The sequence below is a fragment of the Podarcis filfolensis genome (assembly GCF_964270895.1).
Source record: "Podarcis filfolensis genome assembly, chromosome: 10".
NCBI lineage: Eukaryota > Metazoa > Chordata > Lepidosauria > Squamata > Lacertidae > Podarcis > Podarcis filfolensis.
In genome coordinates, this window is record NC_139612.1 from 55,594,346 (window position 1) to 55,612,855 (window position 18,510).

At 43.7% G+C, this 18,510-nt stretch overlaps 2 protein-coding genes across 8 annotated transcripts in view; one reads left to right on the plus strand and one right to left on the minus strand.

The window, feature by feature from the left end:
• The window catches only part of DNM1L (dynamin 1 like), a 37,358-nt gene extending 26,594 nt beyond the window's left edge, over positions 1–10,764 (minus strand). For 2 of the 4 annotated variants that reach the window (XM_083572332.1, XM_083572330.1), the window contains exons 1-2: positions 10,480–10,764; positions 1,629–1,776 (exon numbers count right to left, since the gene is read on the minus strand). In XM_083572332.1, coding sequence (XP_083428458.1) covers positions 1,629–1,776; positions 10,480–10,581 — 250 coding nt within the window. In that variant the 5' untranslated portion in view covers positions 10,582–10,764. The remainder of the gene's footprint in view (positions 1–1,628; positions 1,777–10,479) is intronic. The other 2 variants (XM_083572331.1, XM_083572333.1) reach the window with 1 other exon arrangement.
• Positions 1–18,510, plus strand: part of DHX58 (DExH-box helicase 58) — a 37,688-nt gene that overhangs the window by 2,096 nt on the left and 17,082 nt on the right. Inside the window, exons 1-7 of one of the 4 annotated variants that reach the window (XM_083572338.1) lie at positions 11,847–11,998; positions 13,461–13,596; positions 14,501–14,703; positions 14,816–15,017; positions 16,304–16,494; positions 17,434–17,550; positions 17,708–17,834. In XM_083572338.1, coding sequence (XP_083428464.1) covers positions 14,536–14,703; positions 14,816–15,017; positions 16,304–16,494; positions 17,434–17,550; positions 17,708–17,834 — 805 coding nt within the window. In that variant the 5' untranslated portion in view covers positions 11,847–11,998; positions 13,461–13,596; positions 14,501–14,535. Of the gene's footprint in view, positions 1–11,846; positions 11,999–12,219; positions 13,597–14,500; positions 14,704–14,815; positions 15,018–16,303; positions 16,495–17,433; positions 17,551–17,707; positions 17,835–18,510 lie in introns of those variants that run through there. The other 3 variants (XM_083572339.1, XR_014538683.1, XM_083572337.1) reach the window with 3 other exon arrangements.

The window sequence follows — 18,510 nt, forward strand, 5'->3', positions numbered from 1 at the left end:
GCAAATGGACAATATCCTTTAAATAAGCAGGAGGCATCACCAGAGCACAAAGCTTTGAACCTGTTAAGACAAGACACTACCACTCCTTTCCAGGTCAAATAGCTTCTGCTGCAGCTTAAGAAACTGGTTGACAAAAACTCCAAGTGGCTCCAAGTCTCTTTATTCCTTCAGAATTCTTTTGTTTTCATATGAGCTGGTATGGTGTAGCAGCTAGAAGAGAAATATCACCCTGCCCATTATATACCCAGCCTACTGGTGAGGGCCTCCTGCAGATACCATCTTATCAGGAAATCCCATTTTGCACAATACAGGAATCAAGCCTTTAGTGTTGTGGCACCTACCTTTTGGGATTTGTTCCCCTTAAATATTAGACAGGCCTCTATTTAACACCTCCTGCTGCCTTTACAATGCCCACTGAAGGCCTGCGTCTTCCAACAAGACTTTTATGTAGAGATCTTTCCCAGTCTGCATCTATTTTGGAGATGTTTTTCGATGTTTTGATTGATTTATCTCTTGTGTATGTCCCACCCCAGACTGCTTTGGAAAGAAGGGCTGGATACACATTAATAAATAAAGTAGCAACAAGTGAGAGCTGCAATCCATTTACTTATTACAGTTCTCTCCTACCTTTCCTCCAAGAAGCCCAGCGCAGTGCACACAGTTCTCTTCCCACCATCTCCCGCCCTAAAAACATCTGAGGGCTCTCCAACCCATTACAGGAAACAGGCACCAGTTATTCGAAGCCAAAAACAAAGCAATCTCTCTAACAAATGAAGATTATCCAGTTACTGTGAGAATAATTGTCTCCTGTCAAAATGATTATTTTGGCCAAGATGAATGGAAAAAAACCCTGCAATAATGATGGATGGATGTGAATGCAATGATTCTCAGTTCCTATTTTTTATGGCAATCAGAAACACTTGTAAATCTATTGCTAATCATCCAACTGATATGGACCATCTTTCTACCAGGCGGCCTTAGGCAAGCCCCTATTCTCTCCACATTATAATACCACCTTACCTTCCAGCGTTGAGAACTAAAGCAATCTCTGTCAAATGCTTTTAGCACAGGAAAGGGGTATAGCTCAGTCGCAGAGCATCTGCTAAGGCCCTAAATTCGATCCCCAGCATCTCCAGGTAGGACTAGAAGCATCTCCTGTCTGAAACCTTGGAGAGCCGCAGCCAATCAGCGTTGACAACACTGAGCTAGTCAGACCAATGTTCTGGCTCGGTATAAGGCAACTTCCTATGCATTCCATTAAAATGCTAAGTGCAATTGCGATGTAGCCCACTACCCCCAAAATGAGGCAGCTGTAAATAGAAGACACACAACTTCCGTTCTAAAACTGCTGAAAGTTATGAGTGAGTAACAGTAATACCACCCACAAGAATGGCAAGGGCAAAAGCAAGCTTTCCTTGTTGTGCAGGTGGTACAAATCCAAAGCAGCTGTGCCTTGCCCTCAGGATATAAAAAGGGAGAAAAATGTGAAACACACGCAGGCCGTGGAAAGGCGTCGGCGGCTTTTAAAATTAAAATGCTGGCTATTTCTTAACTTGGCATGACTGTATAACAGCAACTGAACAGTAGTTTCCTTTTAAGGATCGCATCCCATTATGAGCAGCCCTTACCGTTCTCGTCTCCAGTTTTTTTCCGAAGATCCTCTGCAGAAACGTTAACCAGCTGCAGGATGAGGGGGCGCCGGGTGACAATCCCTGTGCCTCGTGGGAGCAGGTCTCTCCCCACCAGACTTTCCAGGACAGAACTTTTCCCACTGCTCTGAAAACAGAAAAGGAAACAAAGGACTTGCATATTGCATTCTACTATTCCAATAGCCTTGAACAAATGACAGAATTGGGAGTTTCATAGGTTGTGGACAGGTGTCAATACAAACCTTCCCCCAAAAATCAGGCTTTGAAAAAAAATATGGATCTATCTGTTGCAATAGATCTAGACTGCCCTCTGTTGGCAATTCTGCTTTTATCCCATCATAGCATTTCATGAAAATCTAGAATAGAAGGGAGGGAAACTATAGCTGCCTCCCAGGCATGGGTGTAGGGGGGGCAGCTGCCACCCTAGATCAAGTAAAACAACAGATGGGGTTGGAAAGTGAGAGAGGAAGTGTGCCAGATCAGACTCTGTTCCCAATTCTACAGTGAGTACAACTGGTGAGGGAGAAAAAGCCTCAGAAAGAGCCCCAAGAAAAGCTGGAAAAAATCAACGTTTAAAAGATGGGACACTAATGCAAGTACACCATTACATGCTATTAATCCTTTCTGCAACTATAATTAAATAATTTCATCAATAATTTTGATGAACCTTTGCTGCAGTACTAACAGGCCGACCTATCAGAAGCAGCTAATTACAGATCATAATGCTCTGAAGCATTTGTTCAGAAAACAATCCAAGAACTATCAGAAGCTCAGCCATGATTTTTAAAAGGCACTTACAATGTTATATGCCAAAGAGCTTAGAGTTTACAAAAGCATAAAAAGTCACTGAAAAATATTACAAGGCTAACCGTATTTAGTTACAGTCTAGTCCAACTCAAACTATCCCTCGTCTGACCATGTTGGCATGGGCAAATGGGAGTTTGAATCCAACATCTTAAGGACCAAGGGTTCCCCATCTCTGACGTAATCTACCCTTACATTGATCCTCATTACTCCAAAACGTGTTAACATATACTTCCAATAAACTCTAATAAATCTCCTTCCTCAAACTGAGCATAAATTACACTGACTGCAAATTAGTTTCTGGGCTCAATTCCAGAGACTGATTTTAACCTTTAAAGCCCTAAATGACAACTTGGGCCTGGCCTGGCTTCAAAATCTCCATTTGTATCAATATAAATGGGTCAATTTTTTTCTTTTTAGCTGCTGGTCTTACTGCTTATTGTTGTTTGTTTGGTTTTTTTTTTACTGTAAACACTTCTGCATACATCCATAACCTCAACAGTCTCCTTCAAATGCCGTACTGTATAATTTTTTTCCTCTCTCTTCCGACATATATATATATAGAGAGAGAAAGAGATAATGAATGAACGAATTTTACATAAACCTCCTATAGACACAAAACTGTAAGGCTGCCATTGCACAACCCCCATTGGAGGACTTCTTGCATCTCATTGCAATATTTGAGGAAGTCGTGGCAGGGGAGCGGAGCAATAAAAGAGGCAGGTTTTAAAGGAGTGGTTTTAAACAGCAGCCAAGGTCTGACTCAAACAGGGATGGAGGGACACAGGAGAAGTCTCGAGGATATGGGGGACTTGAAGGAGTTGTGAGGGGATGGAGATCTGGCTGAGGTGTAAGGGGAGGAGGCCGTGAGGCTTGGTGAGCAAGGCAAACAGGGGCGGCAGCCCCAAGACTGTGTGTGTGTGTGGCAGGTGTGGCTAAGCTGTGGTCCTCCAGATGTTATTGGACTACAGCTCCCATCATCCCCAACTATTAGCCATGCTGGCTGCGGTGATGGGAATTGAGAGTCCACTGAGGGGCACAAGTTAGTCACCTCCGCAGCAGAGTGATCAGTATGTTGGGGAGGAGGAATCTACTCCTTTACCACCTTGAGGGTTCTTAAGGAGCAGATCTTGGGGTCCCTTCCAACTCTACAATTCCACTATCAGCTTAATTAAGCATCCGTAGTTACACTGAGGATGCATCAACCTGCCACTTCTTTGGTTACTGACAAAACAGATTTTCAAGAAAAAAGGGGTTTTATTTATAAGTTAAACTATTTACATCCAACCTTTCTGGTGCAAGAACACAATTCAAAGCAGTGGTGTACAACATTTAAAATTACAATTTCATAAAACAAACAAACCAAGTAAACAAGATCAGCAGTTAAAAATCAAGTTTAAAAGCCATTGTCTTCCTCATACAACAAAAGTCTGCTAGAACAGAAGAATCTTTAGTAATAAGATTATACATTTTCATCAAGAATCTTCATCTGGATTTCAGCAACACTCCTCCATACACTGAATGGGGGCAACCTTGGCAGCAAGAAAGGGGGAAATAGCAGCTGTCACACCTTCTTAATGCACCCTAGAATAGAACTGCCGAACTAGTTACAACAGACTAACTGAAGCAGCGTGAATCTGTAGCACACTGTCAACTCACTGTAGCACACAGCTCAACTGGAACCACGCACACTCAAGCTGTGGAGAATTTACAATAAAAACAGATAATTAGTGTCAGTTTCACTTTGCTGCTCTTCCTCGACTTATAGACCAGAACAGGAAAAGCATCATCTTGCAAGGACGTAAAAAGAAGAAACCCAAGCTTCTCAAGGAAATTTACCAGGCCTGTTAAACTGAGATCAGCAATTAGATTTTATTCTGCCAGGCTGAGAAATGCCAGATGAATGGCTGGGGCTGACTGGAGTCGTAATCCAAAATATCTGAAGGGCGCCAGGTTGGGGAAGATTCTTTCCTCACAGTGAGCCCCACATCGTTCAATGGGGCTTACTTCTTAGTCAACACGCACAGAATTACACTGTAATAAAATACTGATTCAAACTGGTATTAAAGATACCTACTTAAATCATTGATTCAAACCAAGTTATCCATTCTGGAATTAACACATTTTCTAAAACACACACATTTTAATTTGTTGCTTTAACAATTAATGCATACTGACTAGCAACATATTTCAAAACCTTTGTAAATGCAACTCACAACAGAATTACATTTGGTTAGTGTTCAGGATGAGAGTGTGAAATTAATGACTTTTTACTGGAAATTCATGAATTTGACTCTCTCTGTATAAATATGGAACTGTATCCTTTGTTTGAAGACTGACTGCCTTCCAGGATTTTATTTTCACATAAAGAAAAGCAGTCTGTGGTCACGTCTGCATATAATGCAAAGTCATGATCTGTTTTAACCATGGTTACTTCAACAAACCACAAGTCACAAGGCAGGCTTGTTTCTCCAAATCTTGGTTAGTTTTCCACAGCTGTTCTTGCCTCATGCTGCCGTAGCATGGACCCTGTGTGAGAACCCATATATATATATATTTGTATTAATGTAACATTCTAATATGTAATTGTACTTTCATAATATTTTAAGTTGTCTGTTGCTGCTTCAGTTTTCGTATACCGTTATACGGTATTAAATAATCAAATCAAATTGAACATAGGATGTTTAAGAAAGGCTGTTGGGTTTTGACACGCAGGCAATTCCCCATTTCTGCGAGGGTTGCATCAGCAGAGCACGCCCTGCCCCCATTCCTCCCTCTTTGGGGTACAAAAGGATCTGCAGGTCAGCAGACACACGTCCACCATACTCGTTTAAAATGGTCACTGCCTGTGATGCCAAATGATAGTTAAAGCACGCCATGGTTCATAAACCAATGAGCCATTGTTTCACACCATAGTTTGGGGCCAAAAAACAAATCATGGTTAGTCTAGTCGGCTCGGCTACAAACCACACTTTGGCTAAATAAACCATGTATTAGCATTATGTGTGAACCGGGCCTTTAGCTTAACGTATTCAATAAATGGATTACATTCAATAGAAATTGGTCAAGTTTATAATATATTGGCATTAAATTTTGATTTTTAGATCTTTTTTTAAAGAGATACTATAGCTGAAATGTGAAAAATCCTCACAATTCAATTTTTTAGAATCATTTATCATCTGCTCTGCATTTCAGCCTTTTAGCATTTTTTTTTACTTTCTACCTCTATTCCTAAACATGCATAGAAATCCCACATAGTGCCTCTACTTCTTGATCCACCTGAAAACATTTTTAAAAGTCTTGTGACAGGAACCACACAGGCCTAAGCCTCAGGCCATTTCAAGCATCTATCTGGCAAGCATGAAAAGAATTAAAGATTCCTCGCCCAGGTAAAGTGATACCTTAGAGGGCTACCAACTTTAACTCTTCCAATTTAGAAGATAAATATCGAAAATGAAGCCTGGTTTTCCCTATCAACGTAGACAGAAATGCTGATGATACGTTTCTAACCACAGAGCCTCGTTTGGGAAGAGGCAGTCTCTCTTGGCTGAAAAACCAATTTCCAGAGTTCCCTGGGAAGAAGTAGCTCTGTGAAAGGAATAGAGGTCTCCTAACAACTCTCAGCATCCTTAAACTACAGTTCCCATTATTTTGGGGAGGAAGCCATGACTGTTTAAAATGGCATAATACTGCTTAAATCCACTGTACAGTGCAGATGGGGTCCCGCCCGACCTGGAAATTGAACCTGGGACGTTCTGCATGCAACACAGACGCTCTACCACTGAGCTACATCCCTTCTCTTCCTGATGTGTGTTCCTCCGACACTTGAAAAAAAATGGGATAGCCTCCACTTGCATGTGTGCATCCAAAGCACAATTCCTCAAAAGCAACCATGAGGGGGAAGACTATGCCAGCCAGATGCTTCATTGCGTTTCCCCAACATACACTGGAAAGAGTCCTAGATCTGTCAACGGCTAAACAGAGTTCACCCAATCTTAAAAAAATGAGTTGTAACATTAATTTTTTATCTGCATAGAATATAGCGAAAAAAGTAAGTCAAGGACCTCTGTGTAATACTGCTCCAATTCCAGCTGGGAAACACTTACTAAGTAGGACTAAACCATGCCTACAGAGAATAAAAATTAGGTCACTTAAGTTCAACAGAGCATATTTCCAAAGAAAAGTAGTATCAGTGAAGCATGAAGCAAGGAGAGGCATGGGGGAAGGAAGGCATGCAGGGGGGAAACAAAAAATGTTTAATGCAAAATGAAGCAACATCCAAGGCTAACGCAAGATTTCATGTTGCAAATGCATTAGAATACAGAAACCCCAGTACAAGAAAAGGAGTATATTGAGATAAAGACGTAAACAAGAGATTCATCTTAAAAAAGAAAGATTATCTGGATTTGAAAGCAAAATACACTACCCGTTAAAGTATCCTACTAAAACTCCAATAAGCTTGTTTTAGAACCTGCAGTTCTGCATGTCTCAACCCTTTGACCAAGTCTAGGAATGCAGAGTTTCAACACACAACCCACCTTGGCCAAGACACACTCTGAGTGATAACCTCGGGTAATTCACCCTCTCCAAGCCCAAACTACCAAACAGGACTGTTAAGTGGGTAAAGGTGAAGAAAGAGAATAAAAGAAAACCCCAATGAGCTCTGTAAAAGGAAGTACAGTGTGCGTGAGTGTAAGTGTGTGACAGAGAGAGCTTTCCTTCCTAGTCATCAGCACACAATTTCTGACTTGCAATTGGCAACTAGAAGTGTGCCTATTTACAAGCCAGATCATCTCTCATCCTACCCACTAATTCCCACTAATTCTTCAAAGATACCAGAGCAACTTTAAGTAGAGGAACACAACTATAAATGCCCACTTAATGCATCCAGAAGCAGACTTAGGAAAACACAAGTCCTGCTTCACGTGCCTGATAGAGTATGTTTTATCTTCCCTCTAGATCAGGCACCCCCAAACTTGGCCCTCCAGATGTTTTGGGACTACAATTCCCATCACCCCTGACCACTGGTCCTGTTAGCTAGGGATGATAGGAGTAGTAGTCCCAGAACAGCTGGAGGGCAGAGTTTGGGGATGCCTGCTCTAGATGAATGGAGTACAGCCAACTTTAAATTAAATTACAATGATAAATAACAAGCATAGGGCACATTTTCCTCTTTTTATCCTATAATGATCTTGATGACAGCAGAGATGTGCTTACCTCTGAGTAAACATGCATAGGATTGCACTGTTAGTTCTACAAATTGAAAACATATTAAAAATGGGGAATTGCTCTCAATGGACAGAATTCAACCAAGTTGCTACATGCACGGAATGAGATCTTCTCACACAAGAGGACTCCTCACCCATCCCCTAAATCTGCTCTGGGGGGTGGGAATGAGAGGGGGAAAGTTTTGCCACGAGTGGACCACATTCCATGCACATATACCCAATTAGCACTACACTAAATTCCTGAATGAGGGAAATTTGCTTTGCACAAGCAAAAGTCTGCTGTGCTGCTGGAAAAGCAGCATTGGATATAACCCCAAGTTCTGTTAACTACATTGTTCTCAATGAAACAATGTCAGTATAAGAAGCTTCAAATGTACCTGCAAAATTATTCCCATGATAGCAGCTTGGATCACGGTGTAGCTATTTTGAGCGCAAGGGAGTTGGCATTTTTTGAAAGGCACACCTATCCACCAAAGAAGGTCAACCAAACCAATTGCACAAAAATCATAAATGAATGGGGAAAATAGTTTGGATAAAAGATAGAACAGCTTATTACACTATTTCCCACATTGTCCTTTTAAAAAGAGCATTCCAAAAATAATAGGGAAGAGAGGCAAGGAACAATGACCTCTGGGGGTGTGGGGTGTGGAGAGATAAATCAGGACAAAAATAAGGGGAATTAAAACTGAGTGTCCCCCGGGCTCTAGTTAAACCTGTCTAGATGGGGGAGCAGATACTAGAAGGTCGAGCGATTGAGGATTCCCATCCCTGGGCAGTAAGGTCACAGAACTCAAGAAAGGCTTACATTTTACAGTCCATATTGGAAACCATATAGCTAAAGTATGTTTATCCAGAAGAGAGTTCCACTGAGCTCAATGGGACCTACATCCCAGCAGAAAAGATATGGAATTTACCAGCAGATGTTCTCCTAGACCTGAATAAAAAAGGCAACATGTATGAAAAGTGTATATATGTATAAATTACATTCCATATTTAATAGGTAAAAGCAGAGTTAGGATCCTTTACTACTCACACAAGTATATGAGCCGATATCTCACAGCTTGTGAGCTGATATATATCAGAAGTCAGATACATGGCTGAGTTTCAGAGAACTGGAGGAAGGGGGAAGATCCTTCAGTATCCTAGCTCCTGCCATGACTATGAAATCTAGAGTTAATTATATCAAAATAGCCCCCAAATTGATATTTTGCCCCCCAAAAAACATGCCAATATATACAGTTCATAGAATTCAGCTTCTCTTGACAATGCAATTACCTGGAAGGAGCTTTTTTAAAAGTATGTTGTACATACAGCCCTGATAATAGTCTGCCACCGATTCCCATTCCCTTCACATTATCACCCTGATAACCCCATGCCTACAAACCTTCTGACTTTTCTTATTCTCAAATCATTATTGTTTTCCTTAATCCCCACCCACACACACCTGATACCTCACATCAATTAAAACACATTGTTTCCAGGTTCTCATCCTTTGTGTATTGATTACTGTTCTTTACACCACGCCCTTCCTTGGAAAAGCTGAGAGAGGCTCATGTATGGTTCTCAGCTCATCATCAAGACAGGCAGATGAAAGGACAAGGCCCTGCTCAGTTTTAGCAGCAGAACCATATCATGTCTCTAAACCATTATCTGGATAGTTTCTTAAACCCTCTAGCTTGCATTATCACCTCTCACCATTCAACCCCAAATAATCAATTCAGTAGTAGACGGTGCAACAGGATTTGGATAGTGTATATGTCTGTGTTCAAAATCAATCTCAACTGAACTGACAAGGTAGTTCCCTGGTTTGTAAAGAAGCAGCATTGTGACCTAATTTTCTGGGTTGTTGTGAGAACACACTTTATGTGGGGTCAGCATACATGAGGCCAGACCAATTCCAAAAACAGTGGGAGTTTGAATATTTCCTCAAATCTACATGATTAAGAACTTTTCTGATTTGTTTTTAATGTTTGATGTTTTGTTGTATTTTTATATGTGCTGTAGGCCATCCAGAGATGTGCAGGATATAAATAATAAAATTATTATTATTATTAAGTTGACACCAAAATTGCTTTCTTCGATCACACCACTTCCCACAATAGCCAGCCAGATAACCCTGGGAAGAAGCTTCACAACGAAGGCACAATCCTGTTCCACTAGTCCCCCGTTATCAGTTTCCTTGTTTGTTTCTTAAGTATTACACGTTCGACTAATTCCAAAGGGGATAGTCTGTTCCAGCTAAGAGCGCGCGCGGGGGCGCGCAAGCACACGCACACAGAGCTATGGCACCATAAATAAGGCTTTAAGCTGCCACGAACCGGCCAGTCTCTTAAGGGGCCACAGGCCACCTTTCCCCCTTCTTTGCATTTGCTACTCGACTAGCGAAGAAGAGAACCGAACCGGTGCTCTGTGGAAGCGTCACGTGCTCTCCCAGCCCCGGGTCTCACGCCCAGGGAGTGACCTTCGCCTGGAAGCTGGGCGCGAGGGGGAGACCCGCCGAGGGGTCGCGAGGCGCCTTTTGCGCGCCACCCCACCGCAAACCATGAGGGAAATACGTGGAACTGCTGCGAGTCATAACATGAGCAGCAAGAAGCGGCGACGTCTATTCCCGCCCAGACACTGCAGGGGAAACCCAACCTCCCCTCAGAATAATCCTAAAACGAAAGCCAGCCCCAGTGGGCGCCTCCACGCCCAGCCCCCCTCGCAAGGGGCAATGAAGGGCGACCCCTCCCTGGGCTGGGCGGACGCGGAGGAGGTCACCCTGGCGCAGGCCCCGCCCGCCCGCCTGCTCGCCTCACCTGCGTCCCGACCACCACGATCTGCGGCAGCTGGATGACATCGGCGCCCACCGTGTTGAAGACGTCCTGCAGCTTGTTGATGACCGGGATCAGCGCCTCCATGGCGGCGGAGGCGGCCGCTCCGGAGGGGGCCGGAGGGAGAGGCAGGCGACGGCAATGAATGGAGGAGGGAGGCGGCGAGGAAGGGCGCCCGCGTTGCCACCTTCCCCCGCGCCGCCGCGGCCGACGACGACCATTGGCGCCGGCCCACTGTCTCCCAGAGGCCTCTGCGCGCGCGCGCCCGCCGCCGCCGCAGGGCACGGCGGGAGTTGTAGTGCTCGGGACGCCCCGCAGCCCCCTCTAGAGGGCGCTTGGAGGAACAGGGAGGGGCGCGTCCTGCCGCAGAACGCGGAGAGATGCCCCTTTTCCCGAGGTGCACGTGTCCCCCTCAAGCGGAACCTTCTGAGCCCGGCGTCTCAGAGCACGTGAGGACGCTGCCCTACGCAGCTTGCTGGCCCACCGCGGGGTGGGAGAAAAGTGCATGGAAATAAAATACATATGCCCTCCCCTGGCCTCCCCAATTCATTTCCCCCGCTCTCCCTGCCCAGAGCTGCCCAGATATACGTATCTTTGGAAAAATGCAACATTTTGAAGGTAGCTGTTTAAAATGAGGCCAGATGAGGCAACCATCTCTAGAGGACAATTTAAATATATAAGAGCTGTTATAAGAATTTTAAGGTCTTAGGTATATAATAAATGTTCATAAATATACCAAGCAAACACGTACATAAATATATAAACCACATGTCCGGAACAGCACAGGAATACAGTCCTGAAACCATTTTGATTCCCAAACTGACCAAATGTTTCTCTGCAAGGAGGGAGAGGGTGAGGGAACCTTCCCATTGTCTCGGGAATTAAGTGATTACCATCTATGATGTAGGTATGATGTTTCTGGGGGTGGTCTTGAGCTCCAGGGCAGGGAATTTCAAAATGTCTATATAAGGGGAGGCACACCTTTGTTCTGGTTCCTCCTCCTGTCCTGCGTGTGAGGGGAGCACCCTGTTGCAACAGCTTTAATAAAGATCAGGCTTGCTAGCTGCTTTGCGTCTCAATATTCTCTGGTTGGCCTCTGTTATTTTCTCCACCGATGGAGAACCTACAAAGGACTCTATAAGGGCTCTTGCGTACCCCGTAAGGGAACAAGACCAGATTTTGTTCACAACAGAGCATTTCCCCATTGTTTGTCTCTATCATCTGGAATTCAGAGAGAGTCCCATTTCTGTTATAACCGCTTTGTTGTTGTCTGTAACTGGAATTCAGAGAGAGTCCCATTTCTGTTATAACCGCTTTGTTGTTGTTGTTTAGTCATACTTAGAGCTTATTAAAAATAGATCTCTCACTCTCTCTTATTCCCCAAGGTTGACTGTTCTGGTCCCATCCCTAAAGCAGATGCTTTCTGGAAAGTCCCCTCTAGTTTCTCAATTATATAATGCACAACGTGTGACTTGACTTTCTTGAGTGAACTGGTGTGCACATGGTGATGGTTTTTTCTCTTTTTTACTTTCCATTTGTGGCACAAATGGCTTTGAGCTGCGGTTGCTGGGTTTCATGTATGGATGATATTGACTAATGAAAGGAGATTTCTAAATTCATGCCGATAGGGAGTACGGGGGGGGGGGGAGTGAGTGAGCAGTGGTGTAGCGTGGGGGGCACCACAGGGGCACTTGCCCCAGGTGCAAAATAGATAGGGGTGCAGAATTTCATTACCCGGTGCTGCCTCCATGCAGCTGCGTGTTTCTGTCTCTGGGCTCCATTGAAAATGGCTTCCCCATGCAAACCAGGAAGTGACCTCTCCAGACAATGGAACACTTCTTTTCCTGATTCTGCAGCTGCAATCTGCTGGGTGACATGATTGCGCATGTGTACTCTGTCCGGTTGCCTCCCTCTGTGTGGCCCTGGGCACTGGCAACCCACGCTATGCCAGTGAGACTGAGAGAGTGTTGGGTGGATGGAGTGAGATTGTGTGAGTGGAAGTAGAGGAAGAGAGAAAGACTGGATGGATGTGCATGTGAATAGGTGTGGGAGAAGAGAGTGAGGGGACTGGGACATATTAGACGTTGGACAAGCCTTTTAAAAGTTTTAATATGTACATAAGCATTCGTTCTTGCCCATCGATTGTGGGTGGGACAGAATGGGCAATCCACATACAGCGGACACAGAAAATCTTATATGCCCTGACAGCAAAAACTAGTGTTTGTTTTTTCCCCTTCTAAAAATTTATCTAAACTTGCATCTTTACATATAAATTAGCACCTGCAAAACATATGCAGATTGGTGTCATGGCCGGGGGGAGGGGAAATTTTGATTAAATTTGCACAGATAGTTGAACCTACCTAATAGTGCTTTCCAAAATAATTTTCAAACAAAACGCAGTCCTTCAAAATGTATACTTCTGTGAATTTGGCAGTGCAGTTCTCTAGCCAAGTGAAGTGTAAAAAAATGCATATACAGAAATGCACACATTAGTAAACATATTTTTATTATTACATTATTATAGCATAATATTGTAACATTATTATTAATAATAATGAAATAATAATACACAGATGCTTTATATTAAGGAAGACTGGAGACAAACAAGTGTGTATTGGGATAAATTTGTACTGTAATACTGATGAATTGAATTTATTGAATTTTCATGAGGACTTTAAAAACAGAACATTCACAAACTAATTAGAGATGTAGAGAACTGAACTGAATACTGGAAAAATAAGAAAAATAAGAAATAAGTGTTCCATATATGTATGAGGAACCAACTTTCGGAACAGTGTTTGGTTCTGTGTAAATAAGTGTGTGTGTTTGTGTATGTTAAGGAATTAAGGGAACCCTACAAGCAGGGTTTCTCAATGATATGCAATCTGAAAAGGCCTGGTTTGTTGCTGTCAAGATACCCCTTGGTTGGGGCTCCGAAAGAGACTGTCTTGCAAAATGCTTTTTAGGTTTCGTTTTCTGGCAAGAAGGAAACTAAAGAAAACACTGGTGGAACCAGGGATTTTCACCAAGCTGGGTTGAAGAAGGAGCTGAACAGTGGCAACAGCAGTGGCATTCTTGTCTAGAAGAACTAAACGGAGACAGGTATGGTGTGTGATGATGAGGGGGAAATAGAGGGGGGTAGAAGCGTCTCGCTTCGGGGAGACCCAAGTGCATTCTGTGTGGGGAGAAGCAGAGTTACGGAGATCTGTTTAGCTCAGTTCTTTGTGAGCGCAAGTTTCGTCTCCCACTAAAGATGATGGCGTTGAATAGAAAAGTCAGGATGCTTCACAGCATTATAAATATTTATAAATATATATATAAATAACATGGCATTCAGTATTACAATACCTTCTATGGTAAATGGGAACCTAGAAGTCCAGCTTTTAGGGAACCCACTGAAGACCCAAATTAAAATTTTATTTGGCATCTGTTTTGTTCTGTGTGCTTAGAGGTAGCCACATCTTGGGGGTGAGCTTCAGTTGTGTCTCCAGACCTACTTAAATCTCCTGGCTGCTACATCCTCCTGGATGCCCTGGGCTGGATTCAGCTACCCAGTTCAAGAAAAACAAGGCTTTCTTCCCCTTTTCTTTCTGCCCATCTTTTCCAACATACTCTTCAATGTTTCCAAGCTTTACACTTTCCAGTCTCATTATCTGCATACCTACCGTAAATTTAAAGCACCCCTCCCCCCCCCCACAGAAATAATAATACTAGGAACTGTCGTTTGTTAAGGGTGCTGGAATTGTAGCACTGTATGGGGTGAACTGCAGTTCCCAGGGTTCTTTGCAGTGGAGGGTGTGCTTTAAATGTATGGTATGTAACGATGAGGCTGGGAGGGGTAAACAGAGATTGTGTTTGAATCTCTTTGCTGTGTGAACTTGACAATGTGGAGTCCTCCTGATAACCATAGAGTTTACCAGCCAGAAAAGTCTTGTCAGCAAGTTATGGAAGGAGTAACTTGTGTCTGAGAGCTATGCTGAATTGACTTGACTCTTGGTCTTCCAAGTTTTTCCATAGACCAGCCCTCAAAACTGTGGCCACATGGAACTTCGGGATTATCAGTGGGAAGTCATTGATCCTGCCTTAGAGGGCAAAAATATCATCATTTGGCTGCCAACGGGTTCCGGAAAGACTCGGGCAGCTGTGTATGTGTGTAAGAGGCACATGGAGAGCGTACAGAAGAGCAAGGTGGCTGTGTTAGTCAACACGGTAAGGACCAGGTGATGTGGGTGGTTGGGAGACAGACAGTCCCTTACCAAAAGACAAGGTTTCAGTCTCATTTCCCGGAAAATGTTTCACTGCTGTATTCTTGCCCTGTCAGGTGCCTCTAGTGGACCAACACCTGAAGAATGAGTTTAGCGTCTTGCAGAATTGCTTCAACATTACAGCCATCAGTGGCGACAGCAACCAGAAGCTGTTCTTCTCAGAAGTGTTGAAGATGAGTGACTTAATAATCTGCACAGCACAGATCCTTCAAAATGCCCTTATCAGCCAAGAGGAGGAGATGCACGTGGACCTGACAGGTGAGCATCTGGTGGGAAAGAGGTGTTATAAGAGCTTGCTGGGCCAAATCAGTGACCCATCTAGTGCAGCATCTTGTTCTCTCAATGGCCCACCAGATGCCCAGGGGAAGCCTGGAAGCAGGTCCTGAGCACAAGAGCTCTCTCCCATCCTGCACTTGGTATTAGAAGCATACTGATTCTGATAGTAGAGGTAGAACATAGCCATCATGGTTAGTAGCCATTGATAGCCTTGTCCTACATGAATTTGTCTAATCCTATTTTAATGTGATCCCAGTTGATGGCCATAACTTCCTCTTGTGGGATGAACATAATAGCCCAGCTGGATCAGATCAGAGCCCTATCTAGTCCAGCATCCTTTTCTCCACAGTGGCCAGCCAGTTGCTTCTGGAATGCCCACAAGGAGGACAGGAAGGAAACGCTGCTCCTCCACTGCTGGATCATAATTCTGGGGCGACAAGCCTCATATAACCAACAAGCTTAAGTCTAATTAATGCGTGAAGGGGTTAATACCATGGAGTACGCTGTCCTGCCAGGTTTAGCTATGACACTTGCTTTACCTGGGGAGGAAATAGGTAATCAAGCCTATTGTCTCCACACCCCTGAGAAGCTCAGCATGTGAAGAGATCTGAACTGGTCATCAGCCATTCTCGAGTTCCTATGCCAGGAACATTCACCACTTTGTAACTAAAATAAGTTTTACTGCTTGCGCAACTTTCTGAAGCCCATGAATCTGACCTCTGAAGTGTTCATAAATAAACCCTTTTTAACTTGTCATGTGTGGGGGTTTTTTCCTATGCTGGAGGAAGAGTCAAAATTTGGAAATGAACTTTTTAATGAGATATTAAAGATCTAACAGCCTATATTTCCATACTTTGCTGTATATTTTGTGACTTTAAATCTCTGCTGGGATTCTATCACCAAAGAGAACTTGCCCGAAACTTGGGTCTTGCCATCCAGAAATTCTTTCTCTACTTGGGTGTGTTTTGTTGTTTGTTTGTTTGTTTGTTTGTCTTTTACCAACAAAAACTGCATCATAAATAATCCAGGAGTTGGTCACTGCCTCTCATCATCTGAGAGTGTGGTGTGGTGGTTAGAAAGTTAGACTAGGGCCTGGGAAACTAGGGTTCAAGTCCCCGCTCAGTGGGAAATGGGTGACTTTGGGCCAGTCACCGCTTCTTAGCCTAACCTACCTCACAAGGTTGTTGTGAGAATAAAATGAGGAGTGGGGAGAGAACTGTTGGAGGAAAGGTGGACTATAAATGTCGTCATCGTCATCATCTGTGCAGATTTCACCTTGTTGGTGATTGACGAGTGCCATCACACCCACAAAGGAACCGCCTACAACAAGATAATGGAGGGCTACCTAGAACGAAAGCTGAAGGGCGAAAAGAATTTACCACAGATCCTGGGGCTTACAGCCTCGCTAGGTACGGGTGGTGCCAGCTCCCTGGAGGGAGCTCGGGAACACATTCTGCAGGTGAGTCCGATGGAAGACATTTGGCCCAAATATTGGAAGCATTGTCATTGTTGCTTTCCCCCTTTTTAACCTTATTTCTATTCAGAGACTGCTTTGGTCTGCAGCTGCAGGCCCGTTTCACACAAACACTAAATACATAGAAGGAGCATAGCTCATGTTCAGGGAAGTTTTTAACGTGTGATATTTTACTGTATTTTTGGTTTTTATGGAAGCCGCCCAGAGTGGCTGGGGAGGCCCAGCCAGATGGGTGGGGTATAAATAATAAATTATTATTATTATTATTATTATTATTATTATTATTATTATTATAGAGTATTAAATCAGGTGATGGGAAAGACCTCTCTGCCTTGGACCCTTAAAACTTGTTGCCGGTCAGAGAAGGCAATACTACTTGGGGAGATTGACAAATAATCTCACCTGGTATAAGGTATCTTGCAATGCTCCAAATGAGGTGGTAACATATAGTACTGTTTCAACTGCAAGTGAGGGAATGCTCCACAAACACACACAGCCACAGCGTATTAAGGAGAAAACCTTTTGCAGATACTTGACATGTCTGCAAGTGACATAGGCATATTTGGGTTCCTCACCCGTTTTCTTCCACTTTCATCACTTGTAGTCAACTCCTACTGGTGTTTTAAGGGCTATAGGTCTGATCGTGGATTTAGCCGATGTCACAAACGCTCACGTGATTGACATAACCACTCCCTACAATTTGCTAGGACCCGGGAGACCAAGGTTCAAACCCCACTCAGCCATGAAGCTCACTGGGTGACCTTGGGCCAGTCACAGTCTCCCATCTCAGTCTAATTTACCTCACAGAGTAGCTGCCAGGATCAAATGGGGAGGGGGAAAGCCGTGGAAGAAGAGCTCCTTGGAAGAAAAGTGGGATATAAATGTAATAATAAATAAGATATATATATATATAACCCTTTCCAGATCTGTGCCAACCTGGACACTGAGAGAATCATGTCTTCTGATAAACACAAGTTCTACGTTGATACTTACGGCCCACAACCCAAGAAGCAGTATAACCTGTCCCAACAAAGGCCTGAGGTAAGGGTCCTCTTGCAACTACAGGGCAACTGTGAAGAGGCACCAGAGGCACCATGATGAGAAGGTGACTCTGGAGCTCTGAGCAAAGTAAAACATGCCCATAGGATTTTGTTTTCCTTGTTTGAATACGAACGCTCCCCTGATCTGTCATCTTCAGGACCCCTTTGCAGAACAACTGATGGAGATAATGGCACAGATATATAGTTACCTGAATGAGCCTGACTTGACTATGGATTTTGGTACCCAGATCTTCGAGCAGCAAATTGTGGTGCTTGAGAAGGAAGGTGAGTGCTCAATAAGAGGCTTTGTTGTACACGAATATGATGGGAGGGACAGGAAACATGTCCACAAGCAGGTTAAGTGGCTTCCTTCCTGGAAATGGCTCCCAGTATGTTTCCGAGCTGACCTTTAAGGCCCTAAATGGCCTCAGTCCTGTACACCTGAAGGAGCATCTCCACCCCCATCGTTCAGCCTAGACACTGAAGTCCAGCACCGAGGGCCTTCTGGCGGTTCCCTCACTGCGAGAAGTGAAGTTACAGGGAACCAGGCAGAGGGCCTTCTCAGTAGTGGCACCCACCCTGTGGAACGCCCTCTCATCAGATGTCAAGGAAATAAGCAACTCTCTTACTTTTAAAAGACATCTGAAGGCAGCCCTGTTCAGGGAAGTTTTTAATGTTTGATGTTTTATTGTGCTTTTAATTCTGTTGGGAGCCGTCCAGAGTGGCTGGGGAAACCATTATTATTATTATTATTCCTGCATCCTAAGATATTTTTATGGAAAGTTTCAGGGATTGAATACAGGGTCTGTTACAAATGATCTTATCATAGAATAATAGAACCATAGAACTGAAGAGGTGGAAGAGAGTCCAAGGGTCATCTAGTCTAACCCCCTGCAGTGCAGGAATCCCGCCCCTCCCCCACACAGTAAGGTTTACCTGGGGTGTTATTTATAGTCTTTCC